Source organism: Benincasa hispida, chromosome 9 (assembly GCF_027475165.1).
Source record: "Benincasa hispida cultivar pf3 chromosome 9, pf3_genome.v1.1, whole genome shotgun sequence".
Lineage (NCBI taxonomy): Eukaryota > Viridiplantae > Streptophyta > Magnoliopsida > Cucurbitales > Cucurbitaceae > Benincasa > Benincasa hispida.
This window is the reverse complement of record NC_143486.1, coordinates 89,548,650-89,568,786: the sequence shown is the minus strand read 5'-3', so window position 1 is coordinate 89,568,786 and position 20,137 is coordinate 89,548,650. Positions and strand designations below refer to the sequence as shown.

The 20,137-nt window shown below is 31.3% G+C and overlaps 1 protein-coding gene and 1 non-coding gene across 2 annotated transcripts; both read right to left on the bottom strand.

The window, feature by feature from the left end:
- Positions 1 to 3,537: 3,537 nt before the first annotated feature.
- LOC120085382 (serine carboxypeptidase-like 13) lies at positions 3,538 to 7,929 on the bottom strand. Its single transcript, XM_090317362.1, has 14 exons — positions 7,796 to 7,929; positions 7,551 to 7,696; positions 5,887 to 5,963; positions 5,645 to 5,767; positions 5,461 to 5,563; positions 4,966 to 4,997; positions 4,784 to 4,885; positions 4,614 to 4,700; positions 4,371 to 4,529; positions 4,221 to 4,292; positions 4,021 to 4,139; positions 3,820 to 3,933; positions 3,703 to 3,748; positions 3,538 to 3,618 (listed from the first exon to the last, which is right to left on the bottom strand). The coding sequence occupies exons 1-14, from the start codon at positions 7,927 to 7,929 to the stop codon at positions 3,538 to 3,540; spliced, it is 1,395 nt and encodes a 464-aa protein (XP_090173488.1).
- Positions 7,930 to 18,423: 10,494 nt separating this feature from the next.
- On the bottom strand, positions 18,424 to 18,545 carry LOC120087439 (small nucleolar RNA SNORD14). Its single transcript, XR_005484578.1, has one exon. It is a non-coding gene; the product is annotated as a small nucleolar RNA SNORD14 (small nucleolar RNA).
- Between the last annotated feature and the right edge of the window lie 1,592 nt (positions 18,546 to 20,137).

Here is a 20,137-nt window from a genome sequence, read left to right as displayed (position 1 = left end):
AACATGTACACCTAGTAGGCCCAGTAGTAGGTCACTTATAGTGTATTTTTATACTCACTCTTTTATCTACGTTTTTTTCATGTAAATGAAAGGAAAAAACAATAAATGACAAGAAGAATTCGTGGCCGTGCCATATGAGACATGAAATCACTTCTGCTCAGTTACGTTTCAAGCTATTTAAAGTTTTGATTTGGAACTCGATATTGGTAAAAAAAATTAACTGTCTAAATGTTATTTTCCTTTTTTTTTTTTGGGTCTCGAACAAAACTTTTACATATTTGTTATTTATTAATTTTATAGTTTATTTTGAAAATTATATTTATTATTTCAATAAAGTTTATATTCCTCAATGGTCAAAATTTTTCAGTTTTAAAAGTGTATTTACGAGTAATGAGCCATGTTAGAGATCTCGAAAGGTGGGGTCATTACATTTTTAGACTTGGACAATCTACATCCCATAGAATATTTGTGAATGGATTGAATCTTAAGTGGAATCGTGTGGATGTCGTATGATTTTAATTTCAATTTGAAGTCAAACAGAAAATACAGAGAAGACATGTATTTTTACAGGATAAACATTTATAAATAATACGCAGCATGCTAAAGAGGACAAGAAATGAAGAAAATTTTTACTTACCCTTGAAGGAAATTGTTCTTCATGAATCCTTTCCTGATCTCACGAACAGTATCGATCCTTCCTTCAGTCTCACCTTGAAAATGCAGCAACAATTCAAACATCACCATGAGGGCTTCCTCGTTAATCTCAAGGTTGAGAACCTAGCGGAGTTGTGAGCTCGCTCTTGGATCAATTTTTTGGGAGAAGGAAGTGTAGAGTTTTAGAGAGAAAAATACATTGAGAGTTTTCATAGAGAAGTTTTCCCAGAGAGAAAACGTAGGAGGAAGAAATGAATTGCCCTCTCTGTGAAAACATGAACCTTTTTCACGTAAGAAGGTGAGAGATTAATGGGGGAAAGTCCCTACTTATTTAAAAATAAATAAATATTAGAGACATAAAATTTTGAAATTTAAATAAAATATATAATAAAGTTAATAAAATTATACATTATATCACATATAACATATAACATATAGTTTATATTATATTACATATAATATAATCTATAGTTTATTAATCTCTCATATAACCTATAGAATTAATATGAATCACATTCATATTAATTTTAAACTATAGTTTTTATACGAATCAATTCATATAATTAATATTTGAATCATATTTAAATATTTCTTTCTCCCACTAAAACTATATAACACATCATATACATTATATTAATTATATCTTATATGAATTATATTCATTTAATTAATATTTTGATCATATTCAAATATTTATTTCTCTCAATAAAACTTTATATTTTAATGTATCATATACATTATATTAATTATATCTTATATAATTAATTCGTTTTAATTAATTTGAACAATTCAAATTAATTCAAAATTAATTTGAACAATTCAAATTAATTCAAAATTAATTCAGTTCTCAATAATCCTAATTGAGCTAACGAGAGGACCTTATGGACCTATAGATTGAAGCTCCAATGATATTTGATTAATTAATTAAACTCTTTAATTAAGTTAATCAACCTTCATTAACTGTCAGTCATTCTACTGAAGACCGACAACTGCACTCTTCGCACTATATATATATATATATATATATATTTCTATTTCCATTAGATATAATCAATCAATAGTGTGTTGACTCTTCACAAATTGCTCATAAGTACAGTTGGGACAAAATTATCGTTTTGCCCCGTAATTACATCTAACTTCTTAAGTACCATTGATCCCTCTAATAAACAATTAGTTATAGTATAACTATAACTGAACCCCTCTCGGGTTAGGAGAGGGTATGACACCACATTGTTGAAGCCTTGGACTCATCCCTTAAGGGAGTGATTTCCCTACTTACCTTAACAATAGGGAATGAGCGAATTCCTCCTTGTGTATTTGCGTTCCCGATCAATCGAATCCCCAAAATGGTAAGTATATTAAGTCTGCAAAATCTGGCCACTCTCATCCATGCAAATCAAAGGACCGCCCTCATAGGCAAGAGTTCACAACTCAAGATTCAAGTCAAGTCACCTATAGTCATCTTGGTGAAATGTAATTCTCTTTCAGCAAAGGTGTTATAAAAAGATACTATTCATTTTGTGGTTCGGTCTTATACAAACTCTTCGTATAGGATACCTCTGCTCACATGTCTCCACATGAATGATCGAGATCATATCATTTGTAGTACTTCACAATACGTGTAACAACTACAAAGTTGGTCGTATCCGTTATGTCACCAGAATAATGTACCCAGCCTTATCCATCTTCTACAGGACTGTTCAAGTTATCATCCAAACATGATTCACCTATATGTCTTTACATACATATTTAAGTTATATAACATAACCTAGGATCTTAGTTTATTGGATTGAGTTTACGCACATAAAATAATATTTTTTTTTACAGAGATTTACAAACTACGAGAATAAAGAGAGATTTAGGACACCAATCCCAACAATTTGTATACTTTCATAGACACTCATATTTAGACAACCATTATTATTATTATTCATGTATATAGAGATATATATAGATACTAATCCATGAGATAAGTTTGTGTGTGGTTTGGTTCCACCCTATGGATCTTGTATATTGCCTCTCATGAAACAATTCCAATACCTGGTATGGGTTTAACTTTTGTAATTTGGGTGATGTGAGAATGCCAGAGGCTCTGTTGTACGATGAAAAGGGGTTCAATGAGTAGTCGGTAACAGAAGTTCGAAAAGCAACCGAAAACGAGAGATGGAGATGGAGATGGGATGGTGAACATGGTGTGTTTGCGAGTGCTTGAGAAATTATATGGGCAGTAGAAAAGAACGTAAAAGAATAGAGAAAATCTATTTTGGAAAACAGAGATGCTTTGGATGTAGTAATTAGGGAGATTTCTCACATAAATTCTATGGTCTCTTGGCTGCAGCCACACACATTATCTGTTACGGAATCAACAAGTAAAAAATATACAAAAATGTAAAAGAATAGAGAAGATTGAACATATAGATTTACGTGGTTCATTAAAAGTGTGTTAGGAACATCCATGAAGTTGAGGGAGAATAATTTTATTATAGAATGATGACAGCTCTATGATTAGAGAGTGTTTATAGTGCACTTCTCTAAACTCTATAATCATAATCGTAAATACATCATAAATAATTAAATATGTTAAATACGAATTCAACTTAGATTTTGGGGGCGTACTCATGAACTCAACCAGGGTGCACCGTCCTTAGACTCCGTATTAGGTTATTTGAAACACCAAATAATAAATTAAAGGCATTCCAACATTATCCATCAACAGAATTTAAACCCATGAATTCTATATTTTAAATCTCTCACCAAGTAGTGCTATAAACATCAAAATATTTTTTAAAAACGTATTTACTTTGGGAGGCAATCCGATGACTACAAATTTTACTTCGCATCAATTATTTAACTATGGGGGTTTCATTTAATTATAATGTTTTTTTATAAGGGTTCTCCAGTTATCCATCTACTAAATAATACACTGCATTCTTTTTGTGTATATTCTGCTGTGTGCCCTCCACCCTACAAATATTAAAAAATGTACCACTCAATCACATGTAGATAATAAGAAAATTAAAGTTAATTATTTGACATCAATTTTCTTACTTTTATGGTGGCAAATGTCATCTTATTTGCATAACTTCTTGTATATCTATTCAAAAATAAAACCACATATTAAATCAGAGTCAAACTATATTTGATATTGTGCAAATAAAAGGTTACCCGGCTACTTGATCCGCAATAAACCAAGGTCTCCAATCCTCAACAATGGAATAATTTAAAGACTTAATCCATGTTTGAGTGTCCAAATGCGATACAATCATATCATGATCCCCACTATACATCATGTCAGTAAAATTAGTAATTAAAATACAAAATATTTGTAAATAACCATTTTATAACATAGTCTGTGTTGCATGTTACCTATAGATTAAAGACTTGTAACCTTTAGAACTAAGGTTCACGTGGTAAGGAAAAGCACTCTCAATATCAAAGTTGTAATCTTTCCCATCCCTACATCTTGTCCATTCTCCAATACTTCCCTAAAAAATAATAATAATAGATTCCATTATTCAATATATCTTCCCACAGTCGATATCTAAGAAAACTAAATAAAAATTTACCTTCCGTATGTGAAGTGCTTTTTGAACTTGATCGTGGTTCGCCCAATAATATGAAAGTAGGAATTTATAGGTCTACATACCAAACATATCTTTCAATCAATAAGATGAGTTAATGAGATTTTAAGATAGGTTGTGGAGAGAAGAATTTACAGGACAGTCGAGAGAAGGAAGTGCTGGCTCGGGATCAAGAAGCACTACTTTAGGGGTATTGTATAGAGATCTTCGAATGGATGCATCTTTTTGTTTCTTTGGAGAATGAAATGAACATTTTGGCAACAAAATGCTTGCTTTTTGGATATTTGAAACACACTAGGGATGAAGAACAAAAGACATATAATCACAAATCTGTTTCAATTTTAGTATCTTATAATTAAAAAATGTGATTACATATACCTTTTGGTACGTGTTATAATGTCTTAAACAATCTACATTGCTCGGATCAATATGTATATATTCTCCCTTGCAACTAGAGGTCAATGACTGTAATTACCAAACTCATTGTCAAAAATCGTCTCTTTCGTTATATTTTCTTCATATTTTTTTTTAAAAAATATATGTATTACCTCAAATAATTCGTCAGAAATAAGAGTCATTCTATGAGCAAAAGGAATTGCAAAATTTTGATATGTGCTACGAATCGTGACTGGATTTCCCAATATGTATCCCTAACATTAAAAAAAAAATAACTACTCCATTTCTAAAGAGCAAGCAACTTATAATATAAGAGAGAATTTCCATCGCAAACCTGAAGATTTACATGGGGAGCATGCTTATTTTCTGTAAAAAAAAAAAAAAGAAGAGCCAATTTTTTCACTTTGAGATTATTATTGGAAAATTATTTTAAATGATAAAACTGCTGAAAATATTTATAAGTAATAGCAAAATGTCACAGTTGATCAGCGATAGACTGTGATAGACTATCATTTGTGTCTATCATGACACGGATGACAAAAATAGTAGTCTATCGTAGATAGACGGTGAAATTTTGCTATAGTTGTAAATTAATTGGTTCATTTCATTATATTTGAAACCAACCCTTGATTATTTATGTCTATATATATATAAACTGTTTTTAAATATAGAAAAATGAAATATTTACGAGATATAACAAAATTTTAGAACTATCCATGATAGACACTGATAAAATCAACATCTAAATTTTGATGTAAATATTTTCAACGATTTTACTATTTGAAATAATTTCTCTATATATAATGAAAAAAGTCAAATTTATATGTACCTTCTAAAATTTCTTGTGCAATAACCGGAATGATAATACCAGAGTATGAATCTCCACCCACATAAAATGAATTAGATATAAATTCTGGATGATGAATTAACCACTACAAAATGAAACTAGTTACAACTTTTATCACAAAAAAGATATATACCTAAAATCTTAATATAAGATATTTAATATTTACCTTTTTAAAAAACTGAATAGAGTGATGAACTTGACTAAAATCTCCTGTTTTAAGAGATTGTGGAGTCCTACCATATGAAAATCCCGTTCCCACAGGCAAATCTACAAATATTATACTTGATTTCTAGCATACGTCACCATTTTAAAATTAGTTCCACAGAGTTATAATAGCAAGACAATTATTCCCTTTTTTTTTTTTTTTTTTAATTTCCAATCGACAAAAATTTAGAAAATAAATTTCACCTTTGTCCATGAATAAGGATTCAAGATTATTTGAGGTAAGCTCCCATTGTATCTCTCAATTTTAAAATTTATGGGACCTTTCAATAAAGACATTATAACACCATAATAACCAAACAAAGTTAGATCATCACTTTGGAATAATCGATACATGTATAATGATGTTTTCTATCATTGTAAAAAGTATATTATTTATTTAATAATTATATCTTATCCACTATAAAATAATCATAAAAATTGACATTTAATGTTTAAATTATAAAAATTAAATATCATACTTTAAGCTCATCTATTTAGCTGAGAATTTAAATATTGGGTTAAAGATGAAAATAATGAGGAATTTTAGAAAAAAAAAAAAGAAAGAAAATATAAGGGAAAAACACCGTTTTAGATTCTTCAGAAAACTTTAGAGAGAAAACGACTGAGAAGAAAATAAAAGAGACCTCTGAGTGATTAATACAAGGATATTCAAATTTTGAAAAAGTTTTTTCTGTTTTTTTTTTTTTTTTTTTTTTTTTTTTTTTACAAATAAAAATTTGTTTGTAAATACTTCTTAAATAATAAAAACAAGGCGAAGAAAACAAAATTTACCCCAAGTTGCATCAATTTTTTTTTAACTTTTTAATGTTTAATAATCATTCTATTTTTCTGTTTTGATCTATAAGAAAATTAATTTATAAAGACTATTTTTATCTCGTTTTTACTCATATCTTTAAAAATCAAATTAAATTTTGAAAAAAATAATAATTTTTTAGAACTCGTTTTGGCTTCTAAATTTGATTAGATATTTAAATGTTTAATTAAAAAAATTAGTAAAATCTAAATATAGAAATTGGAAGAAAACGAGCTTATAAAGAAAAAAATGAAGGCATTATTTGATAACTCCATTTGATCTTAAGTTTTTAGTTTCTGAAATTTAAGTTTATGAACACTTTTTCCACCTTTAAATTTGTTGTTTTGTCATCTATTTTTTTTATCAATGTTCTAAAAAAGTAGACAAATTTTGAAAACTAAAAAAATATTTAGAAAATAGTCTTCGTTTTTAAAATTTGTTGAAGAGTTCAACTCTTTTACTCAATAAATTCGCAAACATAATAAATTGAAAAGAAATAAATGATATTTTTAAATAAAGAAAAATAAATAAATTTATTTACAAATACTACTATCTATCAGTAATAGATCGTGATAGACATCTATTAGTATACGTGATAGATGTCTATCACGATCTTTTTTACGAATAGACAATAACATTTTATTATATTAAAAATATTTACAGTAATTTTACTATTTAAAATAATTACATAAAAAATATATTAATTTTAAAAAATCAAATAGTTATAAGACGTGATAAAAATCATTATCAAACCAAATCTAAATTATCTAAGTACTATAATCTAAACCTGACTATAACTTCAAAACGTCTTGCAATTTCTACTCCATTTACGGGTTTTTCTTTCTGGCCTTGTCTTGAATTTTAAAATATATAGACTAAAAACAAAAACGAATAAAAATTGAAATCTCAATGAAAATAAGGAAGGATATCGATAATTTGTTTTTTCCTTTAAAAAAAAAAAGGAAAACAGAATCCGTTTCCTTCGTGGAGTATCTAATTGGGAAATTAGGATTAATTAGCAAAAACGCGAAGCAATTAAGAGTAAAAGGTATACCAACTTCAAAGGCAAGTGCAGTTAAAGCAGAGCAACCGGGACCACCGGTGAGCCAAAAAAGTAGAGGATCCGTCTCCGGATTTCCTTCTGATTTCACAAAATAATAAAACAATTGCACTTCCTCCAAATCTCCAACACCCACATAACTGTTCCATTCCAAAAATCGATCAATCGCTAAATTATTTTCTCTAAATTTCAATTCCAAACTGATTTTTACAAGAATCCCCATACATAATATCACTTACCCGGTTTCCAGTTCGAAAGGGAGACGGCCTGCAAATCCCGGCAGAAACTTCACCGTCCAGTGCGACCCTGCGGCGGAGATGATTTGAAAAACAGAGACTAATAATACAGAGAGGCGGAAGACGGCGGTGGGCATGGTGGGTGCGCTCTAGCCGACAGCAGCGGAGGTGTCGAAGCGACCGCTTGCTTTATGGTAGGATACAAAGCGCACCCCTCGTTATAAATTTAACGACATTTGTTCAAACAACATGACAAAACTCATAGTTATAAATTCATTCACCCTCCGGATTTCATATGTTTTTAAATATAAAAAAAATTGCATTCGGTAGCAAAATGTATTTGTGTATTTGCAACTGTGACGTCAATTTTTAACTTTGCATTTATAGCAAAATTCCTCCTGTCATCCTTTTTATATAACTCCATTGACCTCTCTACTTCTTCATCATCACTTTTATCCCTCTTCTCCGCTTCCATTTTCAGCATTTCTTATCTGTGCAACAAATGGGGCTTCCAACTATCATACGATTGTTGAAAACCGTCGCCGGAAAATTCCCTGATCGGAGAGCCTTATCTGTATCCGGATAGTTCGATCTCTCCCATTCCGCCTCCAACATCTCGTTGATTCCGCCGCCTCTAAACTTGTCGGTGTCGGTGTTAAACCCGCGACGTCTTTGCCCTAGTCTTCCCAAACACCGTCGAGGCATTAAATTTAATATAGTAAAACCCATCAGTTTGAACTTTTTTATTTTAATTATTTGAGATTATTTGATTTTATAGTTTGTGATCATGTGTTTGACTGTGATCCGAGCTCGAGCCACGGCAGAGAGGTGGACGATGACAGATGGTGTGGAACAGTGCTGATTGTTTGAAGAAGTTTAAGTCTTTAAAAAAAAATCAAAGAGCATCATTTTAATTCAAGTAGTGTATCAAAGGTTATCAAGTATATCAATTATACATCAATAGTATATCAATAGTATCTCAAGTGTATCAAGAGATATCAACTGTATCAAGTGTATCAAGAGATATTATCAAGTGTATCAAATATATCGGACATATCGAATCTGTGTCAAGTATGACTCATGTATATCATGTGTATCAAGTATATCCGTACATTTTTTACATTTTTTGTTTTAAATTGTAGGTTATGCTCTTTTTTTTTTTTTTTTTTTTATATTTTTGCATAACTAAAAGGTTTGGGCTACGAGCCTAATATTAAGAACTTATTTTGCCCATTTTGCAATTAAGGTAAAAACAAAATGAGTGAACTTATTTATGGCAAAATATACATCTATTTATCATTGTCTATCCACAATAGACAATGACATTTTAGTATAATTCAAAATATTTCTAATAGTTTTGTCATTTAAAATAATTATCCTAAATTGATGTGTATCATGTAATTGTAAGGAAAATTAATTAATTTAGTTTAATTATACAAGTAAATAAAAATTCAATCTAATTCTAGATTTTAGTTATACCCATAAATTTTGAAATTATTTTCAAAAATTTTTTAATCAAAGTTTTTTTTCTTTGATTATCAAATAAGTTGTTTTTAAATATAATAAAACGAGTCAAATTATTTACAATATAGTAAAATGTCATTGTATATTAGTGGTAGACACTAATAGATACTTATAGATATTTATTAGTATCTATCGCTATCTATTACTAACACTGATAAATGTCTATCAACATTTATCGAAATTACGTGTCATGTACGTGTTTATGAATTTTGTATTGATAGTTGAAAATTCAAATTTATTTTAATCGAAAATCATGCGACTTTATAAATTCGACTAAAAAACAAATTTTACAATCATCTAGTTGGAAAGATATTCATTATTTTAAAGTTTTTTTGGTTTGTATTATTTGTTGCTATTAATGAAATCTTACTTTTAAACTTATATCATAGTTTGTTCCTGAACCCAAAAAAATAATAATAATAATATTATTTTTTTTTTCCAAAATCATTAGCATCAATTATTTTAAATATATTTATTCAAGGTATAAAAATAATCATCGGGCATAAGAAAAAAAAAGGATTATTGGGCTAGTTATATTTATATTTTCTTTGTTATAAAGATTTTGTTGGTTTTTTAAATAGATTTTTGTATGTTTTATATGCTACAATCACACTAAAAAATTAATTTTTTTGGAAAGAAAAAATATCTTGTAATTATCAAAAAATTTACAACAATTTTTATATTTAAAATGTAAAATAGATATTTTTAAAAGAAGGGAAAATACTTCATTTATAATCTTTAAAGTAAAATAATAAAAAAACCTCATAATTTTTTCCATTTTGTCTGCATCCTTCCTTACCTGGACCAACTTTTTATATCTTCCTCATAGTAACTGTATTTAGAAAATTAGGCAACAAAATAGGCAAAATAATTTTGTTGAAGATAAATTTATATCTATAAATTAAATGAACTTTATTAGGGTGAACCATTATATCTAAATTGATTGTAATCAAATTAAAAAAAAAAACAATTAAAAGAATATAAAATAATTGCAATTAAATACAAATAAATTAAAAGAACATAATTTGAGTAAAACAATCATATAAACTAAGAAATCACGGAGAGAAAGACATATTAATGGTTTTTTATTCTCCTCTTCCTCTTTTTGCATATTCATGTAAAATAAAAAATCCAAACAAAATTAAATGAGTTACTAAATTTTTTATAAAATAAAAAATAAAAAGTAACATAGAATAGCTCAACTTAAAAGTAATAAAATGAGATTGAAAAGAAAGGAGATAGAATTTAAAATTGAGAATTGTAAAATTAGAATTAAACATAATTGAATCAATTTTTATAGGATATTCCCTTAAATTTCTAACATCTCTCACCGTGTCCCTTCATTCTCTAAAAATTCTTTTATGTAAAAAGGAAACCTAAAACGACAAAATTGTCACCAATAGATCAAAATCCATTTTACTCTCAAGTTTTCATTATCATTTCAAGCAAAATTTGTCACAATCTTAAAACAACATTTATTAGAGAGGTAAGTATTTGTAATATTTGTCACTTTGGGAATGAATAGGTGACTAAAGCTCATCTTAAATCCCATCTTAAATATTTTATTTGGTTTTTGTTCTTCTTATGGAATCACATCTTTAAGACAAACATTTCAGTTCAAAAACTTCGTCAATACAATTTAGGATTGAAAATAAAATTCTTAAAAGAAAGAAAGAAAAGGGATTGATTCAAGAGTGTATCTCTTCATTGACTTGGTAACATGTTTTCCTTCAAATTACAAAAAAGTTATAGTCTACATTATTTTTGGAAAGATTTTGGGTATGAATATTTTATGAAATTCAAAAATTTGCAATGATAGTGAATGCATTAGCCATCAATTTCTTCACTTTTATAGGTACATCACGCACCTATATACCATGGAAGAGTTGTATCTTAACATCATCAACTAGAAATAGTCGTGTCTATTCAAAATCAACTACTACCTTGGTGAAAGGTCACCTAAACAATTTGAAGAGGTATTGAGGGTAACAAGGAAATTATTAAAATATGTAAGGGTAAAAAGGAAAGGAGAAAATTCTCCTCTTTTAGCCTCTTTTAGTATAGTCTAAATTTAAAAATAGGGAAATTTACATTCTTAGTTCTCAGATTTTTAGGATTAGATGCATTTAGTCCTAGTTTTCAAAATGGATCTTTTTGGTCCCTAAGTTTTTAAAAATATATTTAAAAGGTCCTCCAACTATTTAAAGGATTAATTTTTTTTTAATTATTTAAAATGTTAAAATGTTATTTAAAACTAAATAATAATAATAATAATATAAAAAGTTTTTTCTCTCTCATCATTTCACCCAGTTCTTCTTCCTCTCCCCCTTCGGCCGTCTTCTTCTTCCTCTCCCCTTTTCCCTCTTTCTTTGGCGAGTGAAAAAAACTGGAGACCAAATTAAATGGTTTCGATGTGGTCTATATTTTTATCTTCTCTTTTTTTCCCTTTAATATTTTCCTTCTCTATTCTATTTCTAATACATATAACAGCAATCTTTGTCTTCAGATGAATTTACAGAGGAGCAAAACTTCTCCTTCCATCTTAGAGAAACAAAAATTAATTAATCTGAACCATACACACACCCTTTTAGGTGTGTATGTAAATATATAAGAGTTTTGTGTCGCAGCGAATTTTGGAGGTTGGAAGAAATTTGGAACAGAATTAAGAAAGAGGCTACTAGTGTTATTGAGTACTTATAATTTTTTTTGACTTGATGCAAATGGTAAGACATACTTTCTATTTATACTAGTTGACACCCCTAAATCTATGGATAGGAGTTTGCCAACACTTCATGATCTAATAATTACAAATGTCTCTTTAGAATATTCTCTACAATTACACTTTTTTCTTATATTTTCTAGATAATTCTTCAATCTACTCTAAGATCTCCTATAAGTAATATCTCTAGAACTTAAGCTTTTGTTTAAGCTTGACCCAATTACTTCTATCCCAAAATCAAGTTTAGATTTCAAGACCCCCTCTTAAACTTGATTTTGTTATCCCGAACAAATCTCTCAATCTTGTGGAGTCTTCTTTCTTAAGAGGCATAGTGAAAATGTCAAATACCTGATCATGAGTCTTCACATACTCTAGTTGCACATCCTTTTTTCTGATGCACTCTCTAATATAATGGTACCGCATATCGATGTGCTTGCTCCGGTTGTGGAAGACTGGGTTCTTGTCCAAAGCAATTACTAACTTGTTGTTTATAAAAATTTTGGTTGGCTCTTCTTGTAGCAGTCCCAACTCTTGTAATACATTTCTTAACTAAATTGCATGACAAAGGCATGAGGTAACAACCAAATATTCTGTTTCACATGTTGAGAGAGTAACAAACAGTTGCTTCTTTGACATCCACGTAAAGGCAGTATTTCCCATGTTAGAACACAAAACCAGTTGTACTCTCGTAGTCATCCACATCTCCACTCCAATCGCTGTCATTGTATCCCAAGAACTTATAATTATCAGATACATAATAATACAAGTCGTAGTTTATCGTACCTTTGATGTACGGAAGAATTCTCTTTGCTGCCTTCAAGTGTGTGGTTGTTGGTTTCTCCATGAAGCGATTGATAACTCCAACTACATAAAGAATATCTAGCCTTGTGCATGTTAAATATCACAAACTTCCAACCAAGCTTTTAAAGAGTGTTGGATCAACTCTTTTTCCTTCCTCACAACATGAAAATTGGATTCCACATTCCATGGGTATATTGACTAAATTAGAATCATCCATCTTGAACTTCTTGATCACTTCCTTAGCATAGCCTTTCTATATGATAAAGATGCCTTTATCTTCTTGCTTTACTTCAATGCCAAGGTAGTAAGACATGAACCCGATGTTGGTCATCTCAAACTCATTCGTCGTCTCTTCTTTAAACTTGTTGAACATGATTGGTTTGTTACCTGTAAAGATTAAGTCATCTACATACAAGCACACAATCAATACATCATTATTTTAGACTTAGATGTAAAGTGCATGCTCATATGGACACTTGATGAAATTTCTTTGGTATAGATACTTGTCTATTCGAGCATTCTAGGCTTTTGAGCTTGTTTTAGTCCATAAAGTACCTTTTTCAGCTTTAAAACTTTCTCTTCTTTTCCCTCAATTTTATAGCCTTGAGGTTGCTCGATGTAGACTTTTTCCTCTATTACTCTATTGGGGAAGGCAAATTGCACATCCATTTGATTGATTTACCAATTTTTCTGAGCTGCTAATGAAATTATTAATCTAATAGTTCCGAGTCGAGCAACAAGAGCAAATACCTCATCATAGTTAATGCCGACTATTTGACTATAACATTTCCCCACGAGTCTTGCCTTATATCTTTCAACTTCTCCTCTTGCATTCTACTTGGCTTTGTAATTAAACCCATTTCACACCAATCGTCTTGTGACCTTTTGGAAGTGAGACTAGCTCCCAATTGTCATTCGTCTTGATTGCATTAATCTTTTCTTCCATAATGCTTTTCCAATTTGGATTCTCCATAAGTTCTTGAAAGTTCATGGGCTCACAATCGGTAAGAACACAAAATAAAGAAAGATTATCTTGATTTTCGGTTACCTTATAAATTTCTTGTAAGCTTTTGAAGCATTGAACACATGAGCTTGAGCTTATGTCCTTTTGAGAACTTGAAGTTGGCGAAGCTGGTGACATAGAAGGCTCCTCTCGTGTTTGCACTGTACTTATTTGCTCAATGTCATTTTACTCGAAGTAAGGCAAGAAGTTTTAGTCTTCATCATATATTGCCCGATCCTATTCTCTTTCTTCATCGAATACTACATCTCGACTCAGGATTGTCTTTCCTCTGTCTGGATTGTAGAGCTTGTAGCCTTTGGTATTTGAGTTATCACAGATGAAGATGTATTTCTCACCTTTTCATCCAACTTGCTTCTATTTTCATCTGGTATATGCACGAGTAATGCTTCTAAAGACTCTGAGATGGGAATCCTTGGCTTCCTTCCACTCTCTGCTTCTTGTGGCGTTTTCCCAAATACATTTCTTGTTGGAGATCAATTGGATAGGTAGACTGCACATGCTACTGCTTCTGCCCAAAACTCCTCTGGTCTTTTCTTGTTTTTAAGCATACTTCTTACTGTATTCAAAATTGTTCCGTTCTTTCTTTCCGCCACTCCATTTTGTTGAGTGGATCCTGACATGGTCAAGGGTCAACCAATTCCATGATCTTCACAATACTTTTAGAATTCATTTAATGTGAATTCTCCTCCATGATCAGATCTCATAGCCTTGATCACTAGACCACTTTCTTTCTCAACAAGGGATTTAAACTACTTGAAGTTCTCGAACACCTCTGATTTATGCTTTACAAAATATACCCATGTTTTTCTTGAAAAATCAATGAAGAGAAGGAAATAGTTACTCTTACCAAGTTAGCTTGGCTTGGTTGGTCCGCACACATTTGTATTTATGAGTTCCAAAGGCCTTTGAGCTTTTGAGTTTGACTCCAAAAGCTTTTCTTGAACTGCTTACCAAGTAGACATCCTTTGCACACTTGATTAGAGTGGCTTATGGAAGGTAGCCCTCTCACCATGCTCTTCTTAGAGAGTGACTCTAATCCCTTAAAATTGAGATGCCCATATAAAAGATGTGAAAGCCAAGATGTATCGTTGTAACACATCTTGAGGCGTTTTGCGACATCATTTTGAATGTTAAGTATAAACATTCTATTTTTGTTCATTGGCACCATAGCAATGAAATTACTTACATTATCTCTTATAGAAATATTATTATCTTTTAAACGAATTTCATAACCTTTATCTAAGAGTTATCCTAGACTTAAGATACTACTCTTCATATTTGGCACATAATAAACATTTGAAATAAATTGGTGATCATCATTCTTCAATCGGATGAGAATGTTACCTTTTCCTTTTACTTCTACCTTGGATTCATCTACAAAGGCTACATTGCCATTCACTGATTCATCAAGCTCCACGAACATATTTCTTTCTCCATACATATGGTTGCTTGCCCCAGTGTCCAGGTACCATGCATTATTTTTGCTCCATTCATTTTTCGTGCAAGCCATCAATAAGGTGCCACATTATTGACTTTTTTTTTCAATGTAGCTCACCTTCTCTTCAATTCTATTATTCTTGGGAGCTCTATACTCAAATGTATAATGACCAAACTTCTGACAATTATAGCATTTAACGTTTGATTTATTGTAACTGATCTTGAGTTGCCTTGTCCATGATATTTTGTTGAGTTTCCTGGTCCTCTTTAGGAGTTATTGTTGTTGTTTTCATTGGGCTTCCAACTATGTCCTTTTCCATGACCTCCTCCTCGTCCTCGATGTCCACCATGTTCTTGTCCTTGTTCGCTTCTATTAACTAGAAGAAATTCAGGCTTTAATGTCGGTTTTAAACCGACATTAAAGATAGTGTTATTAAAGCCCTTTAATGTCGGTTGCCTTTAATGTTGATTTTAAACCGACATTAAAGGGCTTAAATAACACCAATAACACAACCTTCAACTTTAATGTCGGTTGCCTTTAATGTCGGTTTTAAACCGACATTAAAAGGCTTCAATAACACCAATAACACAACCTTCAATCGACATTGAAGGTCTTTAGTGATTAAAGCCCTTTACTGTCCATTTTATCAATTATTGTCCTTTCTTTTTAAAATTTCGTTGCCAAATCCATTTTTTCGGTCAAAAAGTATAACATAACACATCATCATCGAACATTGTGGCTATGACATATTATTCATGTATGGATTATAAATCTATTACATTTAATCCGTAAATTCTGGTATAAAATTATAATTTAAAAGGTCGTACAATAATTCAGGCCTTGAAAACACAAATTATAAGTAATACAAACATTATGATTTTACAAATATTATAGGTTTACTGTCCCTCTCCACTTGGTAAGTATGGATCCCTTCATAATTCTTCTTGAACCCCAGCTTCAGTAGTGTCTGGTTATAGGCATTTTTGTCTGACCACTGTTGTTTAAAGAATCACAAACAATAAAGGTTTAGGACAAAGGATTGAAAGTGAAAATGTGATCATAATTCATATTCAACTAACCGTATTTATTGGGAATGTGCATAAATAGTACATTAGCATTCAAAGATGCCAAAACATAAGCATAAGAATATGAAAGAGGAAAGGAGGAAATTAGCATTCAAAATCTAAAACTCACATGATCCAATGACGACAAAAATGAAGAATCCAATACGAATAGGGCCAACAGGGTAGTCCTTTCCCTTCTTTATAGCAGTCTCAGGCACAACCCCTCTTCAAAATGTTCTTCTTGAACATTTCCACCTTCATGTGCCCTTGTTCTTATTCACTGCCTTGCTACGCTTCAGAGACCATGCAAGGTACTGCAAATGCAACTATATTAAGAACTTTGTAACTGTGAATGTCGAAATGAAAAAAAAATGGTGATTACAAATAAATGCAAAAGTAAGAACTGAAAATGTATTGTAGGATTGTACTTACAGTATTTCGTTCATGAATGAGAGGTTGAAGGAGGGACGGATAAGAAAAACTAAGCTTCTCATAAAGCTGCAAAGAACTACCATTTCCACCAGATTCCTGAAGCAACACATCCATTGCAAAAGAATGATTTTTGCAACATTAGGAAGTATATGATGCATGTATTGATTCGTACTTCAACAAAAATTGATATGCTTAATTATGATCTTCATATGTATATAAGCAATGTTCATAAGTAACAAAAGCAATCATATTGGGGGGAAAACACAAATGTTCGAGAAAACAAAGGAAAAATGTTAAACTTTGATTTGACTGAACCTCTTTGAAAGTTTTGCAAGTAGCCAATCTATATTCTAAAAAAATGTTTCCAAATTTATGTCGTTTCCAAATTTATGTCTCTTTGTCTGTATTTTCTATGGTCACCTCTGACTCGGTTCCTAGCCTGACCTATACCTACTGAAAGTTTAGTAAACATAGCCTAAAGAAAGGAAGTTTCCTTTTATATTGCATCGATAATAAGGTTAAATCACTTAAAAACATATACAATTGAAGCTTTAATATAGACAAGATTTTAGCTGAGAAAACATTCAAAGAATTTTGCTAATATATAGATCCTTGATATATTTGAGGTTACTAACCAATTACACTAAAAAAAGCTTTAAATTCAGTATAACACTATTATTGAAGTTGGTTGTCTATGAATGATAACTAAAGGTGTCTATGGTTTGAATTCAAACAAATCAATACAAGGTTTCAAGTGGGAAAGAACCTCATCATTGTTCTGAGAAAAATCAGATTACGATGTTATTCCACGAATAACGTTGCTTACTAAACTCAACTTCAGTCCAAATCAGAGCATTCCATGCCCTTTCTAGCTGCATGAATAAATAAATCATATTGGAGTGATCAAATGGATTAAATTATCTAAATGGGCCAAATTCTACAGTCATTTGCAGTTGAAAACACATAATAGTATCATTTTGCAGGAGAAAATACATACAGTTATTTCAATTGGCCGGTCACCAAAAACTATTTGAGCACCAACTTCTTTAGATGCTTTACGAGCAGCTCGAAATTGCATGAGTAATGAGAGTTTCATGAACTAGTTGTAGATATGCAGACCTATACACTGGTACATCTAGAAATTACTTGGTCATTTGAAAAGTTGTTTATTAAAGTACCTCGTCTCCAAAAGGACGGTTGACATCTGATGAAATTTTTGATGAAAAAACTGCAAGAAGCAGACACAAAGTAAGAGCAATTTGGCCTCCTGAAAAATGGGAAAGTTTTAGACAACTTTTATGATTGATGTTCAAGGGAGTATTAGAATTAGTTTTCATATTGGTTGGTTCATTACTTTATTGTTATTGCCAACCATACTTTGATTGCCTATTTATCGAGCCAACTCCTTGTTGAAATTCAATAAAAGGCTATAAAGTTTCTCCATCAAATGTTTTTCATAAGCTTAATAAAAATTCATGGAAAGATGAAGATTGAATAATGACAAAGCAAACAGATTCAGACCTGCTTCAGACATTCCAAGATGGCAGCATATATTAGGATAAGCAACCCTTAGAAAAATGGCATCAACACAAATATAAAAAATTAAAAAGTATTTCCAAAGAGTTAAAGAGACTCAGACATCCAAGGAAGGATAAAGCAGCACTAGCTCTCAAGCCTGGCGAAGGCGAAAGCTCTTAGGCGGCCACTGCGAATCTTTTGAGAAACAAGTCTTCAAGATATCATTATTGTTATCAAAACATCAAACCTAACGTAGAGCATGGAGAATTATTTAGATACCACCAGAAAGAACTCGAAAAAGGGAAACAAAAATAGGGGAAACGGAGTATCAAGGTAAGTTAAGAACAAAAGGAAAATATTTAATGATTTCTAGTGGCAAATGGAAATGAAGTTACAAACAAGTCCTCAACAGAACTAACAGTTCAAATGAGGTTAAAATATAAGTTAAGAGCAGAACCAACAGTTCAAATGATTATCCAGGTGAAAAGCAAACAAAACCAAGAATTCAAATAAAAGCAATAGTACTTGTATATAAGATTTTCCAAGCAGCAATGATCAGTAATATATAACTCGTCTAAAGCCCAACAATAGTCGTTGGGGGGTTTTGAAGAGAGAACATGCATTATAAAACAAAAACTTAAAAATCAAATCATCGAGAAACTAGAAGTAAAACTCTTAAATAGAGCCTCAAACATCCAAAGAAGGATAAGAACAGCAGAACTCTCAAGCCTGGCGAAAGCGAAAGTTCTCAAGTGGCGACTGCGAATGTTTTAAGAAACAAGCCTTAAATGTATCATAACAGAATCATTACCAAATCATCATACAAATCAATAAGAAAAATCAAATAAAAAAACAATAAAAGAGAATATAGAATGTGGGAAAATCTTAATGCATAAGCATCATAAAGGAAGCAAATGCCAGAATATCATCTCCCAAAGATCATTGTCGGCAACGTATAGCGCTGAAAACGCTACGAAATATTAGAAGCGCATCAGAGACTCTAATTTATTGCCTTCCAATAGAAGAAAACCAAACCAAAAACAAATCTAAAACGCATTTGGGAAAACAAATCTAAAAAACCATCCCCACTCAAGGAGAACATGTTGGATTTCAGTTTTTAGTCTGGCTCATTGATGTCTAAAGTATACATGATACCAGCTCTAGAACAAATTAGACAAACCACACAAACCAGACCTAAAAAACATGTTCAAATATATTGGCATGGAGCTTGAGCGGATTTCATGGACAAATCTAAGAGAGAAATGAAAAACATGAACGAATCAGACAAACCTTGGCTTTGACGGTGCTGAAAATAGAGTTTGAACAGTTCTTCCGATCCTCGACCTCGGCTGAAACTCCATCTTTTTCTTTCTTTCGATCACCTCTTCAATCTGCTCGCCTCCTCCAGACATGTAAATCCTCTCTAGCCACATTCGCACTCCCCCCCCCCCCCTTCATGTGGAGCTTTCAAGAGTTTCACTATACCAGCACCGGAACCATCCAGCGAGCTTAGGCTTGAAAATATCTACACGGTTGGTGAAGCCATTGCCGAAATAGGCCTCACAAGAACGGGGAGGGATAGGGGAGTGAGACTAAGGGAGATAAGAAGGCAAGATGGGCTAGGGCTTGGAAGAATGTGGGTTTTTCGGAAGTGGGATTCCGATGAGGATAAGTGGGAGGGTAGGTTTTAGAGTGAGAAGTGAAGTAAATACAAAGAGTGAGAATGTTGAAAGCGAAGAGAAGGAAGAAGATCTTGAGAAAGAAAGAGGGAAATGAAAAAAAATGGGGGGGAAATAGAAAGTTAGAGGAAAAAGTGAAGCGAGTC